The following is an 18,721-nucleotide window of genomic DNA, read 5'->3' on the forward strand; positions in this document are numbered from 1 at the left end:
TTAAAGGACAAATTCATATCCATAGCCTGCAGTTTAAACAATATTTCAAATGAATGTACCAAGAGGCCCACCGGGCCACCGCTCAAGTGGCGCCCATTCTAGGCCAATAGATAATTACCGGCGCTAATTACTAACATAGTCAATATTGTGTAATGAGCACGCTCGTGAATAATGGTGCATTTGCGTTTTGTTAATTCAATAAGCACCTCTATGACGGCCGAGCCCGAAATAATACTATTGACGCTTGCTTTGTTCACGTCGATACACTAGCTTTGACGTAACTAATGTTAATGACTTTATATAAACAAACGTCTTTCACGAGTGTCAGTAAGTACGTGAAATATATGTGGAGCATTAAGATAGCGTGGAATGTTTTTTATTTTGTAAAGCGCTGAGTTTTGTTTTTAATATGTAATCGAACTTGAATTTTGCTAATTCAGGGAGAGAATTTTAGTCTTATATAACAATCAAAAGCTTACTTTGAATTTTCAAGATATTTTATCTTATTATTTTTACATCACACTAAGTATATTTAAAGGCTTGAAAATTTGTTTGCACTTATTGTTGTCAGATTGGTTGTCAGCGTCTAAATATTTTTAAAACGAAACGCAGAGTTATTCAGCTGGTTGGATGGAGACTATAACTCCCCGGAGTAAATACGTGGGCGCGTATAAAATATGGAAGTTGTTTTAAAAAAGTCATTTCGTCGACTTGTAGAGTGGTATTAAAAGGGAGCATCTACCCCCGTTTCACAACATAACACTAATGCCAAGAACAGCTGCTATTTTATTCAGTAGATTATGCATAGGACCCTCGAGTGCTGACCTTGTTCGACTAACACTGAGTGTACCTGCTCCTGAAGTGTTTTATGTATAACGTGACTTGAATTTCTATCGTCAATTTTAAGTTTCACCCCACCAAGAAGAGTAATTGGTCGGAATTTATCTAGTTAGTTACAAACCGCCATAACCTGAAACTTTCAGAAAGAAGAACCATATTTTTATATTAAAGTGTAGCGATCGATATACGCAAAATGGGTACCTACTTAAAATTTGATACATGTTTTTGTAATGAGGAACATTATTGAAGAATATTACAATTTTTAATCGTTACAGATATGTATTACATTCATGACATAGTTCATATAAACATTGTGACTAGCAAAAATACGTATATTTTTATGTTGCTTAAAATTTGTATAATACGCCTACAATTTTGTACTATAATTTTGTTCTCTATAAAAGTGCTACTTAAATTCTCACTCCTCGCGTAAATATACCACTTAGCGTAGTAAGTGTCGTATAAACTCTATGTTTTTCAGACATTACTAATTAATTCCGAAAGGTATCAGAAATAAGTCGTCTTGAAAATTCGCTTTATTCCTTCCATTATTTTTTATTTATGAGCGTTTATCATCAAATGAATTATTTATACGCCTAAAATAGTCTCGATCATTCTATTTTGGGAATGATTCTTATGAAAATTTTAAGTCAGTTGGTATATTTTCCCTACAGTGATAACTTCCTATTTCTATGACAAACATCAATTTGTAAAATAGGTTTTGGTTACTGTTTTTAAAATAACCTTTTAAACTGGCCACTATCGACCAAAGAAAGAAACAAAAATCCTCCGTGATTATTTTATACTCGTAGAGCTTTTTTTATTCATGTTAAAACTATAATGTCAAAATTAAAATGCATATACCATGCATATACATAATAGGAAAACCGACAATTAATCTTGCGCTGTCGTAACAAATAATTTATATGTGCTGGCAGATATGGAATGCAAGTTGCAACTGAATTTCATAGCAAAGCACGCACTTGACCAACATGATGAACACAACTTGCGTGCTAATTGCATCGTCTGGATGTTATGTACGGACATAATGGATTCTTCCTCTGTTCTTCAATTTCATTTCCGATTGCAACGTTCAATTTGCCCCGTACATTCTTACCGAAGTTTCCAATTATATTATGAAAATCTAATTGCGATGTTATAGTTTTGTTATTGCATATAATTATAAAGAAATGTGAAAGTACTGTGATAGTATTTACGCATGAGTGAATTGAAATATAAACATTATGGCAATAATGAGTTTGAAAAGGCTTGCGTTATTTAACTACGGACTACTGACTCTTGTAAGTCATAACGTCGCGTCGGATACATGACGCAATTTTCATTACTTTTCAACCTTATACTAGATTGTGTATTTGGCAACCTTGCCAAAAATGGTAGACTTGTGGCTATTACTAAACGTGGATTGTCGTCATACGACTCCAAGCAGAGGACATGAAAAATGTATTTTCCTTCAAAGTCATTCTGTTCGGTCGAAATTGACGTCATACATTCTCAGAGGTCCATGTACCGATAATAATGGCTTTTCATCGCTTATTAAAAATTCTAATGTACTTTTTGTTAGTCCTAGATTAGTCTATAGATACAAGTGTAAATATAATATCATTGGATCAGTTTATATTTACGTCATTCAGTTTATGTTTATTATTTGCGTCAAATGGTATTTATACCACAAAATGGATGCAATATAGATGCTTACATGCTTAATATTATCTAAGTTTGACGTTCGTTTTAAAATAAATCATGATGAAAATCATGAAGAGATGTCAAGAAAGCGTGTTGTGGCGTGTTTACATAGTTTTTATGGATCGCGAGCGGCGGCTGGCAGCAGTAACGTCCCATGTCAGGGCCGGCACGCCGCGACGTTCCTCGTAAAATTGCACCAAGTTCATGGATCAACATGGCGTCAGCGCCCACCCGACTTTCCACCGTTTTATTAAATAACACCCGCGCATTTTTCCTACGATTGCGTCAATGGTCAGCCAGAGCATGCGATATTTGCGTCTGAACGACTTATTAATAGAATCGCCTGGCAAAACTTGACCACTCATCGCATTTATTTTAGAAGGAAGTGAAAGAAGGTAAATAATATAGTACGTAACGTTGGCTTGTTTTGTTTGCACAGTGAGTGCGGGATTCGGACGGAGTCTATTTCGGAACTCTTGAAAACAGTCAGTTAGACCAATATTTATAATCAAATTCGTCATGCCGATTCGGTACTATGTTTTGTTAAAGCTGAGCGAAGAACGATTTCTGCAAATGAAATATTTGTATAAGATTATTTTCGGTGGGCAAGGGATTTATTTATTCCGGTCATTCGTCATTCCTTTTCGCCACATGAAAGCAATTATTTGTGTTTTAGTTGGTATGACGCATGTGAAATGTTTTACGAGGGAGACATATTGGGAATCCCTTTGGACGGTTATCTGGTTAAATTCATTGATGAAGCATTCATTACTCAAGTAATTACAGTTGATATTTAATTTGTTCAATTGAATATTACGTCAAAGGGTATCTTCGTTCTAACAAACAAATAAGGAATAAAAAACTGTATAGTGTAGTAACTGCACATAGGTTGCGACATTGGAAAATCTCACGAATCATTGGTTTTACGTCACCAGGTTTTGTTTTGTCGTCAGCTGTCACCTTGTGGACTCTCTTCGGTTTATTGGCTCATTAAAGTTTGTTTATATAGTTCCGTGTTAGAAAAGTCGGCGACAGTGGCACATACATACAAAGGCTTCTCAGTCACGCAAACGATGGTAAAGTGAAGATTATGATTTTTCAAATTGCGTAATCTTGTAAATCGATATGTGAAATTAAATTACAAATCATAGTTGTACACTTAGGTACCGAACGAAAAGTATAGGGTACGATATAGGATAAATTGAATATGAAATGAATGATTGATATAGTAGTAATTAATGGGTGTTATTTTTAACAAAATTGCCCTTTGACGCAATATTTTGAAACAGGTAATAAGGAAAAATAATACAATATAATAAATTTATTTATTATGAACATCTACATTGTGAATGATCCAAATATTATATTAGACAGATACAAGCAGAAATATCAAATAAGCTCCTCTTTTTTTTAAGTCGATTCGAAACTTTTTTTTGCGACACAAAAATGGTTATAGTAAAAATAATAACTCTCTCGTTTTACGTTTAACATAGAAGCATACCCGGTGTAGGAAATTAGCTTCATGTACAACAAAAACGCTTTCAAATCAAGCTCCGGCAGTGCTGAATGCCAAAGGCATTTCCCTCGACCCTTTCCGTGACCTTTCAACGGGGTTCAATTGTCGCCCACACTGACGTGAGTCGGTGACGTCACACGTTTACATATTTACGCTGGAGAAGTCATTTTCCCCGTCGTGATTTTTTGACGAGGATCCTCATGGTAATAATGGAACTCGCTACATGACACCCTTAGATGACACCATTCAAATGTTTAGAATTGTGCTTGTTATAATGGTAGAAATTTTGTCAAATATTTTTCATGTTAATTTATTTTGATTATTCACGATTTTTGCCTAATTCGTGAAAGTAAATTGAGTACGAAAAGAAATTGTAAAAGTAAATAATTTATTCATCATTAATTTTGCCCACGCTTCATTTAAATTAAGCTCAATTGTGAATTTGTTTTATAGAGACGAGGTTAAGAGAAATTTTCCGTTCGTCACAGGTCACCTTCTGCGAAACGAGCTTTTGCCCTTTAAAAACCTACGTGATTGCTAATTTACCTGTATACTATTTTAATTTCAGAATGCGAGTCGTTGATTCGCAAAATGCTTGTCCTTGAGCCAATGAAGCGGTATACGATAGAGCAAATAAAGAAGCACAGGTGGATGGCAGCGGAGCCCTACGCGGTGCCCGCGGTCACAGCGGACCCGATGAGGAGCCCCGCCCACGTCGCGCATAGCAATGAGCCGAACGAGCAAGTGTTGAGGCTCATGCAGAGTTTGGGAATCGATCCTGTTAAAACCAAAGAGGTGTGTATGAACACAAAATGTTATATTTTTATTTTGAGCGTGTTAGATTTTGATTTTGAGCGCGGACTGTCGAACCATAGTCTAATAAATAATTAATGTGATGCAATCATGTAAACTGCAAATCAGTTGTACCTATTTTAAAAATGCAAACTCGATTCGATTCGGGATTTTGATTCTGTAAATACTTATGTTGTTCATACTGACTGGGCCAATATTACATAGGCCAGTGTTTTATTTAGTAGTTTCCACTTCAAGTTTAACTTTTACTATAAATGCGACTACATTCGCCACCTGATTCTGAGCAACAAATGAAGCCGTATCGTCTCTAGTAAGAAACATTAGATTTAAAATATGACGTGAAATCAAAGCTAGATTAGATGACGTCATAGTAAAGTATGATCGGGTTTGATTACGCTAAAGTGTAGGACTAGGTGACGTCACATTTTAAAGTGAGATTGAGTTGAAGTCAGAAACCAAAAATGATAGGTTGGGTGATGTCATATTGCAAAATTTGACATGATGATCACATTTGAGTGTAGGAAGAGTTAGAAATTAGAATATTTGGTATTTTATAATCTGTTCAATTGAGGATACTATGGTTCGGGAGCTAGTAACGTTTTAAAAAAAGTCATTTTAGTATAGTTGGGTTTTTGATATACTGTTTCCCTTGCTATTTCGGTTAGAGTTCGGGCTGTCTGGCTGGCGGTAGTGGTTGCGTTTATTAGTGCGCACAGGAAAACATCCGTAATTTAAAGTCATTTATTTAATAATAATTTTTCGTAATTTTTAATCTTTTGCCTTTAGATAGATCCATCAGACATATTTTTTTTATTGCAAGACGTTTTTTTCGTTGTTAAATAGGTGCCATACGCAATTATTTATTTCAAAATAATTAAAATGTCATCGAAGTAAGGATACGATGACGTCCCAGCATAGGAACATTCCACACCGTAGTTAGCTAGGCTAGTGGGCACGGGCCGGGGTTGACGATATACGATGACCAACAGAGCCTTCGGTCGAACAGTTACGACCACCACGCGGCGATCTACCTGCTGCTGCTGGAGCGGCTCCGCGCGCGCGCGTGCGACCGCCGCCCCGCGCGCAGGCCCTCCAACGTCGCTGACACCGCGCTGGCGCACGACCGGACACAACATAGGTGAGGAGATGCAAAATCGCACTCACTTAAGCGAATGAGCGGCTCGGCCAAATGAGCCGCTCATTCGCCTGAGCATACTCAAGTGGATACAAGGCTTTAGTATACTTCGCGCACATGACATTGTCTCCCGTCCTAGGGCCCTTCCGGCCTCCTCCATTCAAGCGACAGCCCAAGCCGAGGTCCGAGATCCCCGTCAAGGGGGGACGCCCGCCCGCATGTCGCTACCAGGGTGAACCTTCAGTTCACCCCCGCGTCCGTGTTAAAATGTAGAAGCCCTTCTGGCTAACATTGAGAATAACCACACAAAAAAAAATGACATTGTCTACACAACCACACATTAACCACAGACAAGACACTTTCTCACGTTCCCTAATAACGTTTTCAAAAACATCTACCTACATTTTTATACACTTAAATATTTTTTATTTCAAGGATTACAGGATTTGTACAGGATACATAATACTAAAAAAGCAGTTTTATTGCATAGTATTAACATATATATTTTTAACATCTGGGCAGATTAAACATTGATGAATAGAATTATCGAGCAACCGATATACTTTGAATATGAATCTTATAAAACATAATCACTTCAGAATAAGCAAAGACAATTTTTAAAGTTCTTTCTAAATTAAATTATCCAGCTTTATTTTTTAATTTCAGGTTATTGCACGCTAACGACCAACCGAGAGATTTCAGTAGAGTACAGCAAAACATGCCTGTACCAGATGCCTCGTCCGCAGAAACACAACGCTTGCTTTCCCTCGCAGGTGTTAATATGACAGAACAAAGACTGCTTCAGCGAAATTCTGATCCGTCTGATACACATCGGAGTTTTCTAGTCGCTAACGTCGATAGAAATCACGAGTCTGAATCTACGAGGCTTCTCTCTATGCGAAATGTGGACGTATCTCAATCCAGTCAAAGGTTAGGCGCCAAATTGAATGAAGGTCCAACGCATAAGCTGTTAGCGTCTACGTATGAGCAGCAGCAAAATATATTGAAACAGTCAAGCGAAGATTGTCGACGACTGCTTCAACAGTCTACTACTGTTGGTCCAGAAAGTAATAAAAACGATGGTACGAGATTATTGACCTCCTCTAGTTTTGATTCAAAATGTGCTATAGACAGCGGTAGAACTTCCGCTGCAGCCGATCACAATGTTATCGCAAATTTTCTCCAAAACTCCGCATCCGCAACTAATTTTAATTTAGACTCGATGAAAATGCCCAGTTCGACAACTTTCACTATGTGTTCAGAAGCTGCAAAACTTATGAATACATTGCAACAATCGCCTCTACCTCTGAAAGGTACGGTCAATCTTAGTACTAGTCCAATTCCGTCTCAGTTCACTGATTCTAAATTGTCCAGCGTTTTAGAACAACCGAAGCCTCTCGAATCGAGCAGGCTCGTAGCCGCCCAGCAACAAGATATCAATAGACTACAATCGAGTACACCACCATTCAAAGATTATATCAATCACCTCCCAGCGTATTCCTATTTGCAAAATACAATGCAACAAATGCCAGCCGAAACAAATTTGACAATGTCCGCGGCGGCTGGGGAACTGTACCAAAATACTTTATACAGGCCCGATAGCAAATTTTCCTTAAATAGGTATACAACTGGTCAAACGTATAACCAAGCACTTCCCGGTACTTCGAATGATGCGACAAAATTTCAACAGCAATACTCGTCATCGACGGACGAAGGTTGCGAGACCGATATGGAAGACGTCCCAAACGTTGCCAGCGGGGTTCAAAACCGATTAAGTTCGTACGCTAGCTCGAGTTCCAGTAGCGGTGTAGTCACTTTTTTTAACAACAAAAGCCTCAGTCAAAATTTAAGTTGCGATTCGTCTCAAAGTAATTTCTCTGCATTCGAGAGTATCGATTACCAATTGTCTGACTGTTCGAGTGAACTGGCCAGTAGTTTACCTAGCTGTACTTCAAACGAAGATAGGCTGTCTTATGAAAATACGTCTCTAGTTAATACAAGTCCAATGCATCCGTGCGTGTATATATCGTCGTACAATAATAAAACACAAGGCACCGGATTTATAGCGCGACATAATCCTCTTAACTACCAATCCGCTAATAAAAACTGCACCAGAGCGATAACGCGAAGTCCGGTTGATTTTAGAGAAGGTCGGCGAGCTAGCGACGGCTTAGTCGCCCAACAGGCCGCACAAGCCGATGAAACACAGAAAAATAGCTTAGCCTTTAACAGCCAAAAACTTAACGAGAACTGTAAAGCGAAAGGCGTTCTTGAATTACACCTAGTGCAAAAAGAAGCTCAGAAATTAAAAACGCAATATCAGTCCACGATACCCGCGGAGGAAATGACGCAGCGGCAAATTCAACACAATCAGTTCGCGGCTACATTCACTCCGCACTACTTAGATACCAAAAATCCGACGCCAAAGCGAATCAGTCTTCCGGAGTCTTTCAATTACTCGAGCACGTCTCCGCCGATGCCGGCCAGTCCAAAAATGGTGTCGCAGCTACAAGACAGTTCAGAATTACACGGCTCCCAAGGCAGTAAACCGCCTCTACAACAACAGCTCATGCAACATAGACTTTTTCAACAAAAAAGGCAGTTGCTACAGAAACAAATGACCCCTCCAAACCTACCGGTACACGAAATGAGCGCGTTACATAACATCCAAGTCGGTTTAAGTAGGCGGCAGATGCTTCGGCAGCAGAGCTACAAGATCGCTCAACAACAGCAAGTGTTGCCTCCTCTACCGTTGACGGAGAGCGAAAACAGAGATCTATTAGCGTTTCAAGCTATAGTCGAAGATCCGAATAGACTAAAACAAAAAGGTGACGAGACGCAGGAAGACCTCGCGAAGTTTTCATATCAAGGCTCAATGGAGATAAACATAATGAACAAGGATAGGTTAGGCAACGAAACGTGGTCGAACCTGCCGTCCAGTTTGCAGAGCGCTTGTCAAATATCGGAATTGGGAAGGCGGGAAGTTAAAGAAAATCGTGAAGGTGAAACCAGCCACTCGCTAGATGCTCCGCTGTGGCCCGGTCAATGGAACGCGACGCTTTTCCAACCGCAAACCTGCTTCCAGGTATTCCAACAAATCAATTGAGTAGTCCACTGTAGACGTAGTTAAACGTAGTGCACAGACAGACACCGTAGCCTTTTTTTATTGCTATCTGATTGTTATCAATTCAACTTTTAATTAACTGTTTACCACATACGAAAATCTATAGTTATGAAAAATAAAATATGATACATCCTTTATTACATTGTCCTTTTAAACAAGTTATTTCTATAATAATATTAATAAATCTGTCCTTGTAATTTGTAAAGTAAAAAAATTGTTCTATCAGGTTAATTCGATTCAATTTTACCAATCGATAGCACATATTGTTATTTAATTCTTCAAACGTAATTCATACTTCAATACTATATTAATACAATTTCGCAAGTCAAATAGTTAATCGTAATGATGAGTTCAAACTGTAAAGTATTGGATGCTGTCTGTCACAAGTAGATATCGCACGCAGTATCGACCGAGCGTGATATTATTAGCTAGCCATCGGTCGCTGCATCGCTAGATCGATATTGGTCTCATAGTAGTATGTAATCAGTACCAATTATGGACTTCTCTTAGAATGCATGACAATAACTAGTGCTTTAAATTATTACTCATATTATATCAATAAATATAATTCAATCAACTGCCTTTAATTTTAACAATGAGATTGGTATTCAAACCTTCGATTCGCTTAGGTAAAACTTTCATTCCTGTTCGATACGACAGTATAGAACGTTTCGTGTATTATATAATTCCAATACGGTTAACTTGCCAAATATTGTATTATAGAAATTAAATTAATGTTATGCATTTTTATCAATCATCACAATGTTCCTACGTTAGCTCGGTGTAAACTCCTACAGTACACGTTTACATAAGTATCTATTTATTATCATGCTGTTGTTTTATAATTTAATGATTCCCTCGTGAGTCTTTGTACAGATTTTGTTATTATTTGCTAATAGTAATTATATCGTATAATATATTATATTACGTAAGATGTGATAGCTTTACTTAGAAGCAAGTTTATTTAATAAAATAAAATTGATGATATTTTCTTGTTTTATTTCGCCACCATTTATTTTTGCTTATTATGTAGGATACACATGCATGTACATTAGAAAAAATCGATGTAGATTTTGTATCGTGCCAACATATTTTTTTGTGATAATGACTGCCGTAATAAAATTGTATTTGTCGATTGGGAAGTTTTTAAAAATGGGTTCGATTCCCACACACTTTTTAGTTATTTTTTTTAATCCATTACCCACAAAAAAGATTATCCATTATGAAAATCACCGTTATTGCGATAATTTAATAAAATTAACAAATTAAAATGTAGAATATTCATGTTTATGATCTCTGTTAAGTTTCTCACAATTAATTATTCCGAACTATCAATTTCGAGTTTTAAAGGCAATAAATTGTATTCAAATTGTGTCCCTTCGTCCAGCATACTCACCACAACTCACCATGGAATCCTGATATTTCATGAATGTCAAAAAACTGTTCTGAAATAGTGCTAAATAGTGCCCAAAGGAAAAAAATAGTGCTCTTGTACTTGCGAAGTTATAGCCATAGTTCGATGAGTATGCTGGACGAAGGTTTCGCCCAGCATACTCACCTCCGTCCGGAGAATCTGTATACGCTTCAAACATAATTCATACTTCAAAAAATAGTTCCCAAATAGTGCCAAACGGTGCCCAAAAAGAAAAAACAGTGCTCGAATAACTTCGGAGTTATAGGCTTCGTTCAGTGAGTATGCTGGGCGTAGGTTCTACGCCCAGCATACTCACCTCAGTGCGCGAATATCGAACGAGCTATAGGTATAATTTACGTCTCAAAAAATTGTACTTGAAATAGTGCCCAATATCAGTCCAATTTTTGCTTGACTTTTGACTTAGAAAACCATTAAATTTTAATGTAAACTTCTACATACTAACGTAAAATGGGGTACAGTCGTCGACACATGTTTTTGGACAAAAATATTAAACTTTCTAATTGTAGACTTCATGTTATTGGAAATAATTATGGTATTTTCTCACATGTCAAAAACTTTCGATTAAATGCATTATTATATATTTTATAAATAATAATAAATGAATGAAACTTTAAGCGTAAATGAAGTCTATTACTTCATTGCATTGTGTGTTTGTCTGAATAAAAACAGTCATTTGCAGCCAATAAAATTAATATCTTGAAAAATTGTAAAAAGGAAATTATACAGTTTCTTTTTGTATATATGTTGCAGGCAAAACTTATAACCAGTCAAAACTAGTACTGTGACATAGTTATACAAATTTTTAAAACTCTTTCCAATAGTTTCATCAATGAAAGGTTTAGCAATAAAAAACATTTTTAATTACTTACGTTATTTATTACTATTTAAAGGGCCAAAGTTATCAGAATTCTAGTTAACTAGTTCACAGCTTTTGTTAACATTCATAATATAATCAATGTAAATAGAAAAAATTGTAGTTTTAATATTGTATATAATATACATATAAAAAAATGTTTAGCGTCGCGGGCGCCGCGCGTCGTAAGCCCCATACCTATTGACCGTACGTGCATCCATTACTGCCACACTATATTGAACTTTATCACATGAGGAATACAGGTCAATTCCGTAAACGTTGTGGTACCGTCCTTGATCCGGAAAATGATTATTTTGAATAATTTTGTCAGTTGTAATGTAAGCATTAATAACAGCAACTTTATTTTTCATGCATGATTTACTTCATTTGATATCTTAATCCTTCAAGCGCCGTGATCTAGACAAATATATAAAATCATTGTTCCTAGCTACCGGGGTCCCATGCGACGCGCGAAGGCTTAATCATATTATTATAAAGTATTATTAAAATAATGTGTAATTAATAATATTGCGATTCTAAAGTAAATACTCCCTTACATAGACAATTAATAATTTACACAAGACAAAAATTGTTAGGAAGAAAGTTAATAATATTGTATTCGACTGTACTCAATGTAATGTATGTAGAAGTTTACAATCAAATTTAATGGTTTTCTAGGTCAAAAGTCAAGCAAAAATTGGACTGATATTGGGCACTATTTCAAGCACAATTTTTTGAGACGTAAATTGTTCCTATAGCTCGTTCGATATTCGCGCACTGAGGTGAGTATGCTGGGCGTAGAACCTACGCCCAGCATACTCACTGAACGAAGCCTGTAACTCCGAAGTTATTCGAGCACTGTTTTTTCTTTTTGGGCACCGTTTGGCACTATTTGGGAACTATTTTTTGAAGTATGAATTATGTTTGAAGCGTATACAGATTCTCCGGACGGAGGTGAGTATGCTGGGCGAAACCTTCGTCCAGCATACTCATCGAACTATGGCTATAACTTCGCAAGTACAAGAGCACTATTTTTTTCCTTTGGGCACTATTTAGCACTATTTCAGAACAGTTTTTTGACATTCATGAAATATCAGGATTCCATGGTGAGTATGCTGGACGAAGGGACACTTCAAATTTAGTGTTTTAACATGGAATGTTTGGAAAATGTTAAAATTTATCGTTACAGCCCAGCTGGCAAGGACATAGCCTCCCTCCAACCACAAACATGTTACCGCTCAGTGAAAGTCCCATACTGGAGTTGACTGAACAAATGGAGTCTATCTAATCTACTATTTAACTGCCATAGTAACTAAATTGTATCAGTCATATTAGAAGCTCTCGGTATTTCAGATCTGTAGCTGTTGATCATATACATAGTACCTATTACGAAGTATTTAATATTGTGGTTAGCTGTAGAAATTCCTAGAAGAAATAAGAATTTCATGGAAGGAAAATAGCATAACTGGAAAATTAGTAGGTATTTAAACATAACACACGTATAAGACATTCCACTATAATGTATTCGTTTATCTAATGTATTTTGTATTAATATTTAAGATAATAATGTTCGAATTGTCACACAAGAAAAACTGTTTTTGCATTATTATAATTATTATAGCTCACGAAACAGTGTTCAGATTGCACGAAAAATAAGTTTAAGTGTTATTTATTTGGAGGAATCGAAACATTTTTGAACACATTATGTAAAAGTTTTTGTACGTTTAAGTATACAATAATGTCGAATAGTGATAAATAATGTGACAATATGGATGTAGGCTTAATTGTTACTAGTGACGGTTATAAAATGTATTTGTTATTTAAATTAACAAATAGCAACTCAATTAAATTCTGCGGTAGTCATGACAGATTAGACCAGAAGTAGAACTAGAAGTATGTTAAATTTAATTAGAACATTGTAATGTCAACTTTGAAGAAATTCAATGAAGTTATGAGTTATGACTACCGTAGAATTAATCCCCTGTAAATAATAAACTACCTCCTATTAAAGTTAACAATTTAATTTTAGGAAAAAAGACTGAATTCTGTGTCAATTCAGATCGTCCGCGTCAGTGCTATGTCTTTGTATCCTGCAATTAAAGATAAAACTTAAACATTTCAATCAATGCTTAATATAACACAAAGGTGTGTAGTTCGCTCATTGATAACACTGCCTAATGTCTCCTTTTGTTTAACTGCGATATAAATTCAGGTATTTTGCCTTCATTCCTTGTAACTTTTATCAATTGGCGCAACAGATATCCAATACACTCCCAATTATTATCAGGAAAGACACAGTCATGTTATTATTTTGTTTACAATCTAGAGAAGCCAGGGCCAAAAATTCAGCATTTTACTGATACACAAACTTACAAAACTAAAAAATGCGATAAGCGGAATGCATTGCGTTATTGATTTTCAAATGCTCAAAATAGGAAGGAAGATTTTAAATAAATAAATAAGTCGACATTAATTAAAAATGTAACCTAAGTCATGCTGTTAACTTTATGTCAACGGTTTTGTTTGGTTTAAGTGCTTACAATGTAACGCGCTTTGCTTACGTGATGATTTTTTTTTCAAAATAAGTTCCAAGACCAAGTCAGAAAGAAAAACTAATAATGAGACGGAATTTTGTTTATTTTGTAAATAAGATAGTCATAACATTCTTCAATTCCAGGAAATAATTTCTATTTGTTTGTAAATTATATGTTTTGACCAATTTTGTGAGGTCAGAAATATATTGAGACCATGACGTTATGAATAATACCTACATAATACCTATATGTAAACATAAACCGTATACTGATTTATAGCTAGTCCAGCCCTGTAGTCAATTTTATTCAGATTTAGTATGCGGTTTTATTATCTGAGTTAAGTAAGGTTTTACTACGATTAAATACGCCCACTCCTTAGAGCAGTGAATTGACTCAAATATAAGAAATTAAATTTAAAATGACTTATGAAGTAGCTGTGTAATGTTATAACTTCAGTGAGTAGTTGCTGTGTAATTAATTCAGCAATTTGTAGTTTGGAATTAATATAGACATATCAAAATATAGATATAGTTTTCAAGAGGTCCCATGGCTCTTTTAGTTCTATTCTAATGAACGCAATATATGAAAACAGGGCGACAATCTTCAGGGCTACCTTGACGTCTTAAAGCAGTACTAATTCCAGTGAGGGAAAGTGATGACGCTAAGCGATCTATATAGCTCTGTCTTCTCCCTACACTGGAAACAGTACTGCTTTAAGTCGTCGGCCTTTCTTTAAAATTGTGGGATTGTTATGAATTTGATCTTTTATTTCTACTGGAGATGGTGCTTTCATATTTCATACCACCATCAACATATAAACGTCGTATGCATTGACAATTTTTTGAAATAATACGCGTATTCTAATATTGAACGAAGCTTTATAAAACCATAATAACTTACATACGTAAGTAATGTAACGTTTTTACGTAAGTTAATGTATTAAATAAAAATATTTAGCAAACGTAGAGTAGGTGTTTGGAAGCTTTTACACAATTAGTCGAAATATTGCCATTGTATTATAATCCGTCATTATCAAGCAATCATATTGGATTAATTTTAAATAGTCAATTTTATATACATAACTCGTAGTATGTACCAAATACGTGTAGACATTTTATATGAATATGAATTGCTTAAACGCCCAAAAATAATCGCAGGTAAATGTCCAGTTGGCTATGGTTTGAAATATTATGGTTTTTTTTTAATTATAGTCTACATATTTCATTAAAATTATTTATTATAAGATCATTGTGCATTTTAATTTGGGTGTGAAGTTTTTATGCTATTTTGGTTGTGATATGAATATGTACGTTTGTTTTTAATGTAGACCCGTATAAATACATCTTACTTATTTACAATATGGTTTTATTTTTTACCTAAACCTTTCAACCTTTTTCATACTCTTATTTACGATCCGAGGTGACTTACAAATGTGTAACAACTTCTAGAATAGTCGTGTTATAAATGTTTAACATCGTTATCACTATTGTAAACCGTATCGGCAAGCTTAATGATGTTGTTCAAAGTATATCGCGGGTGTTATCTCATTTATTTTTTTATTCTTGTATTCAGATCCGAACAAAAATAACGTCAGTAAAGAGAAGTCTAGTAAATAGCATTATTCAGAGGCTTTAGCAATGTGTCGCAAAATAACAGAAATCATATCTGGAACCCAAAAGTTTACATATTCGTTTGAAATAACGCCAGATATAAAAGTGGAAGACGTAGAAAACCCTTTGTTAGATCCATTGTTTTATTCGATAACATGGCATGCAAAGTTGTATACATTTGAAAACTTGGATATCGCGCCTCTAAGATTGGTTGAAAAATTGAGAAATAACAAGAAGACTATTTTATTGCATTTATCGTGTGATAAATTGAAAACTGTTTATTTGGAGAAAATACTAGATTATTTAAAATCGAAGGATGTGTGTAATTTATTCGTTTTACAGGGAGGTGAGTAATGAATTACTTCAATTGATAAATTGTATAGACTGACATATCAATTCTTGACCTACCTCAAATGAGCAACGCTTCGCTTTGATATTTTCGTTACTAATAATTATTATTTGTTTCTTATTCATCATTAAGTTTTATCTAAGTACCTACCTAGTTACTGTGTTAAGTAGATTCTGGACTCTGGTCTTATTTAAAGTCACCTATGACCTATACCTACAGGATATAAAATGTTGTCGGAAAAATTTATTTTTTATTAAGTAATACCTACCAATCAATATTTGATTAGTTTAGATACAGTAGGTACCTAGTTTCATGAAATTGAAATAATATGTACCTTCTTAATACTTATGGATTCTTCAAAGAAAATTTTAGAATTAAAAGAAACTTAGACTTCCAACTATTTTTTTATAAGTAACTAACTAGTTAACTAACTAAGTACTCAGTTACTTATATATTTTTTTTAATCCAAGTTAACTTTTCTTTTACAGAAGCCTTCGATTCAAATTCTTCTGATTTTAAATCAACAACGGAGTTGATATCCTACATACGCAAATATTCTGGAAACTATTTCTGTATTGGCGTTGCAGGACATTGTGAAAAAGAGGGTTCAATTGCAAGTTTGAAAGAAAAGGTCAATAGTGGAGCTGATTTTATTTTAACTCAAGCCTTTTTCGATCCAGATGTTTTTAAATCTTTTTTGACCAAGTGTAGAAGCGAGGGCATCGTTATTCCAATTATTCCTGGTGTATTTCCATATGAATCATACCAGGATACCGATAAATTCATAAATATATGTAAAATTTACGTAGACGAAAGTGTTAAGGAGATTATGAAAAATAAAAATGGCATCGATATTATTAAAGATCTAGTTCATCAAATTTACACGGAAATGGACGTAAAACATTTTCATTTCTTTACATTAAACAAACTCGAGAGGGCGTTTAAAATTATTAATGAAATTAAATAAATTGGTTAACTATTACGTATTTATTATTTTCGATTTTCTATTCTAAAAGATAGAATATATGTATTAGTCAGTTCAATAAAGAAACGAATCTTCAATGGCGGCCAAAGCTGACTTTGACAGATGGTAGGATCAGCAAAAAAGAAAATAAAAATAACGTAAATTGATAATTATTTTATTAATTATTTCAAATTGTTTGTTGACAAACTTTTTTGTTATTGTATTTGTGTATTTATATGAATTATCATATTTACGTATACAGAATGTAATAAAATCCCCATAATACTTGTAATAAGCCCATAAAACTGAACAACTTTTCCCAAAGAACATATTTTGTTAAATTCCAATAAAACATTATTTACTTTCGCAAATGCATAATTGTCATTGTAAATTTATGATAAAAACTATTATAGAGAAAATCAAATACATTTTAGTGATTTTATTTTTCCATTTTTTTTTGCATACCGTACGGCCGTGTGTGAGCGAGAGGGAATGATAAGCGCCGCCATTGAAGATTCGTTTCTTTAAAGAACTAACTAATACATATAAATTTCAAGTGAGTAGGTAATCTAACACTCGTGCACTCTCATAAAGTTCTCAGGTGTCACTGGAAACGAAAACAGGAATCAATTCTATTTTGATTCTTCATTCTAATGGAAAGGCAATTAGCAAGTAGCGTTTACACGTTTCTACTTAAGGTGATGAATTAATTTTTCTAACATTTACGGCCCTTTTTAAACCTTCGTAATTTTTATATTATTAAAGTTGTCGTGATGAAAATTCTTGACAAGAAAGTTCAATAGTAACACAATACGTCTACCGTTTTAGAAACATGATTCCATGATATTTTCTCGATAGAAAAAAAATACAAAGTTCTCATTGTTATTTTTTTTAATCTCTGGCATCTTCAAAATAACAAACGTAAAGTTACGACTTTTTGGATATTAACTATAAAACATACAACCTATACGTCTACCGATTTAGAATTTTGAAATATGCGATGGTTTTGAAATAAACAAGAAATACTTGAAATTAGCGCGCGACCAGCCAATATAGCGAGAGCCGCCCTGTACCTTCCTACCCCGATCGCTGCACGAGTCATTCCCGCTACGGCCGTCACACGGGGAACTTGTGTCGCTCGCGCCATCGTAAAAAAGGGTGACAACACAATAAGACAAAATGAGACAAATGGGGCAATAAAGAAAATAAGAAGAAGAAACATAAAGGTTGGAGGAAAAAGAATGCTTACAATTGGAACAAATTAATGAAGTAAGTTGGTTTTATTTTAAATTTGATGATAATTGTATTATAGACGATGTTTGATATGTACCCCTGTTTTAAGTACATAACGAATGTGTAAGATTTTTTTCATTTATAGCATAGATAATCTTTTCAGAAATCCGGAATCCAGAAGGAAAATAAACCCACTGATTGTTCACAATGTGAACCCACTCCTTCGTAAGTACCTTTATTCAGTCAAAAATGTATGTTATCAACGCTCTACTGGTTTTATCGCATGATTCCATTTTTACCAAAAAGCAACAAAGTGCAAAGAAATAAAAAATCATGGTGAACTTAGTGGAAGTATGGTGGCCGTAATATGGAACAGGAGCTCATTGGAGTAGTATTATATTTAAAAAAATACGAAAAAATTTCAAGAATTACATTTCTTAGTAGGTGGTAGATAAGTATGTTGTATAAAGAATTTGATGTTGATATTTATTTCATTTATACTTACTACACCTGTGCGGGAAATTGCTTAGTACTAAAACAGGTTTATATTCATATTTACATAGTAATGTGAGTTTTCATTTCGAAAAATTTTGTGTAAGTATATTAAATTG

The 18,721-nt window shown here is 34.7% G+C and overlaps 2 protein-coding genes across 4 annotated transcripts in view; both read left to right on the top strand.

Moving 5' to 3' along the window:
• Positions 1-15,272, top strand: part of LOC149487096 (uncharacterized) — a 49,870-nt gene extending 34,598 nt beyond the window's left edge. For 2 of the 3 annotated variants that reach the window (XM_089697338.1, XM_089697339.1), the window contains 3 exons: positions 4,629-4,855; positions 5,863-6,011; positions 6,675-10,119. In XM_089697338.1, coding sequence (XP_089553464.1) covers positions 4,629-4,855; positions 5,863-6,011; positions 6,675-9,114 — 2,816 coding nt within the window. In that variant the 3' untranslated portion in view covers positions 9,115-10,119. Of the gene's footprint in view, positions 1-4,628; positions 4,856-5,862; positions 6,012-6,674; positions 10,120-12,609 lie in introns of those variants that run through there. The other variant, XM_089697340.1, reaches the window with a different exon arrangement.
• Positions 15,273-15,446: 174 nt separating this feature from the next.
• On the top strand, positions 15,447-16,892 carry LOC149487097 (uncharacterized). Its single transcript, XM_089697114.1, has 2 exons — positions 15,447-15,910; positions 16,402-16,892. Exons 1-2 carry the CDS (start codon positions 15,592-15,594, stop codon positions 16,878-16,880), a joined length of 798 nt encoding a protein of 265 aa, XP_089553240.1. The 5' UTR covers positions 15,447-15,591; the 3' UTR covers positions 16,881-16,892.
• Positions 16,893-18,721: the final 1,829 nt, after the last annotated feature.

Source organism: Colias philodice, chromosome 7 (assembly GCF_061535455.1).
Source record: "Colias philodice isolate Cphi_HAF_F1 chromosome 7, ilColPhil1 Martin Lab GWU primary, whole genome shotgun sequence".
Taxonomy (NCBI): Eukaryota; Metazoa; Arthropoda; class Insecta; order Lepidoptera; family Pieridae; genus Colias; species Colias philodice.

Excerpts from the sequence above, each read along its gene's own strand:
- LOC149487097 (XM_089697114.1), top strand. The coding sequence starts at position 15,592 with ATGTGTCGCAAAATAACAGAAATCATATCTGGAACCCAAAAGTTTACA. Across the intron at positions 15,911-16,401 it reads TTTATTCGTTTTACAGGGAG|AAGCCTTCGATTCAAATTCT; the intron begins GTGAGTAATGAA and ends TTTCTTTTACAG.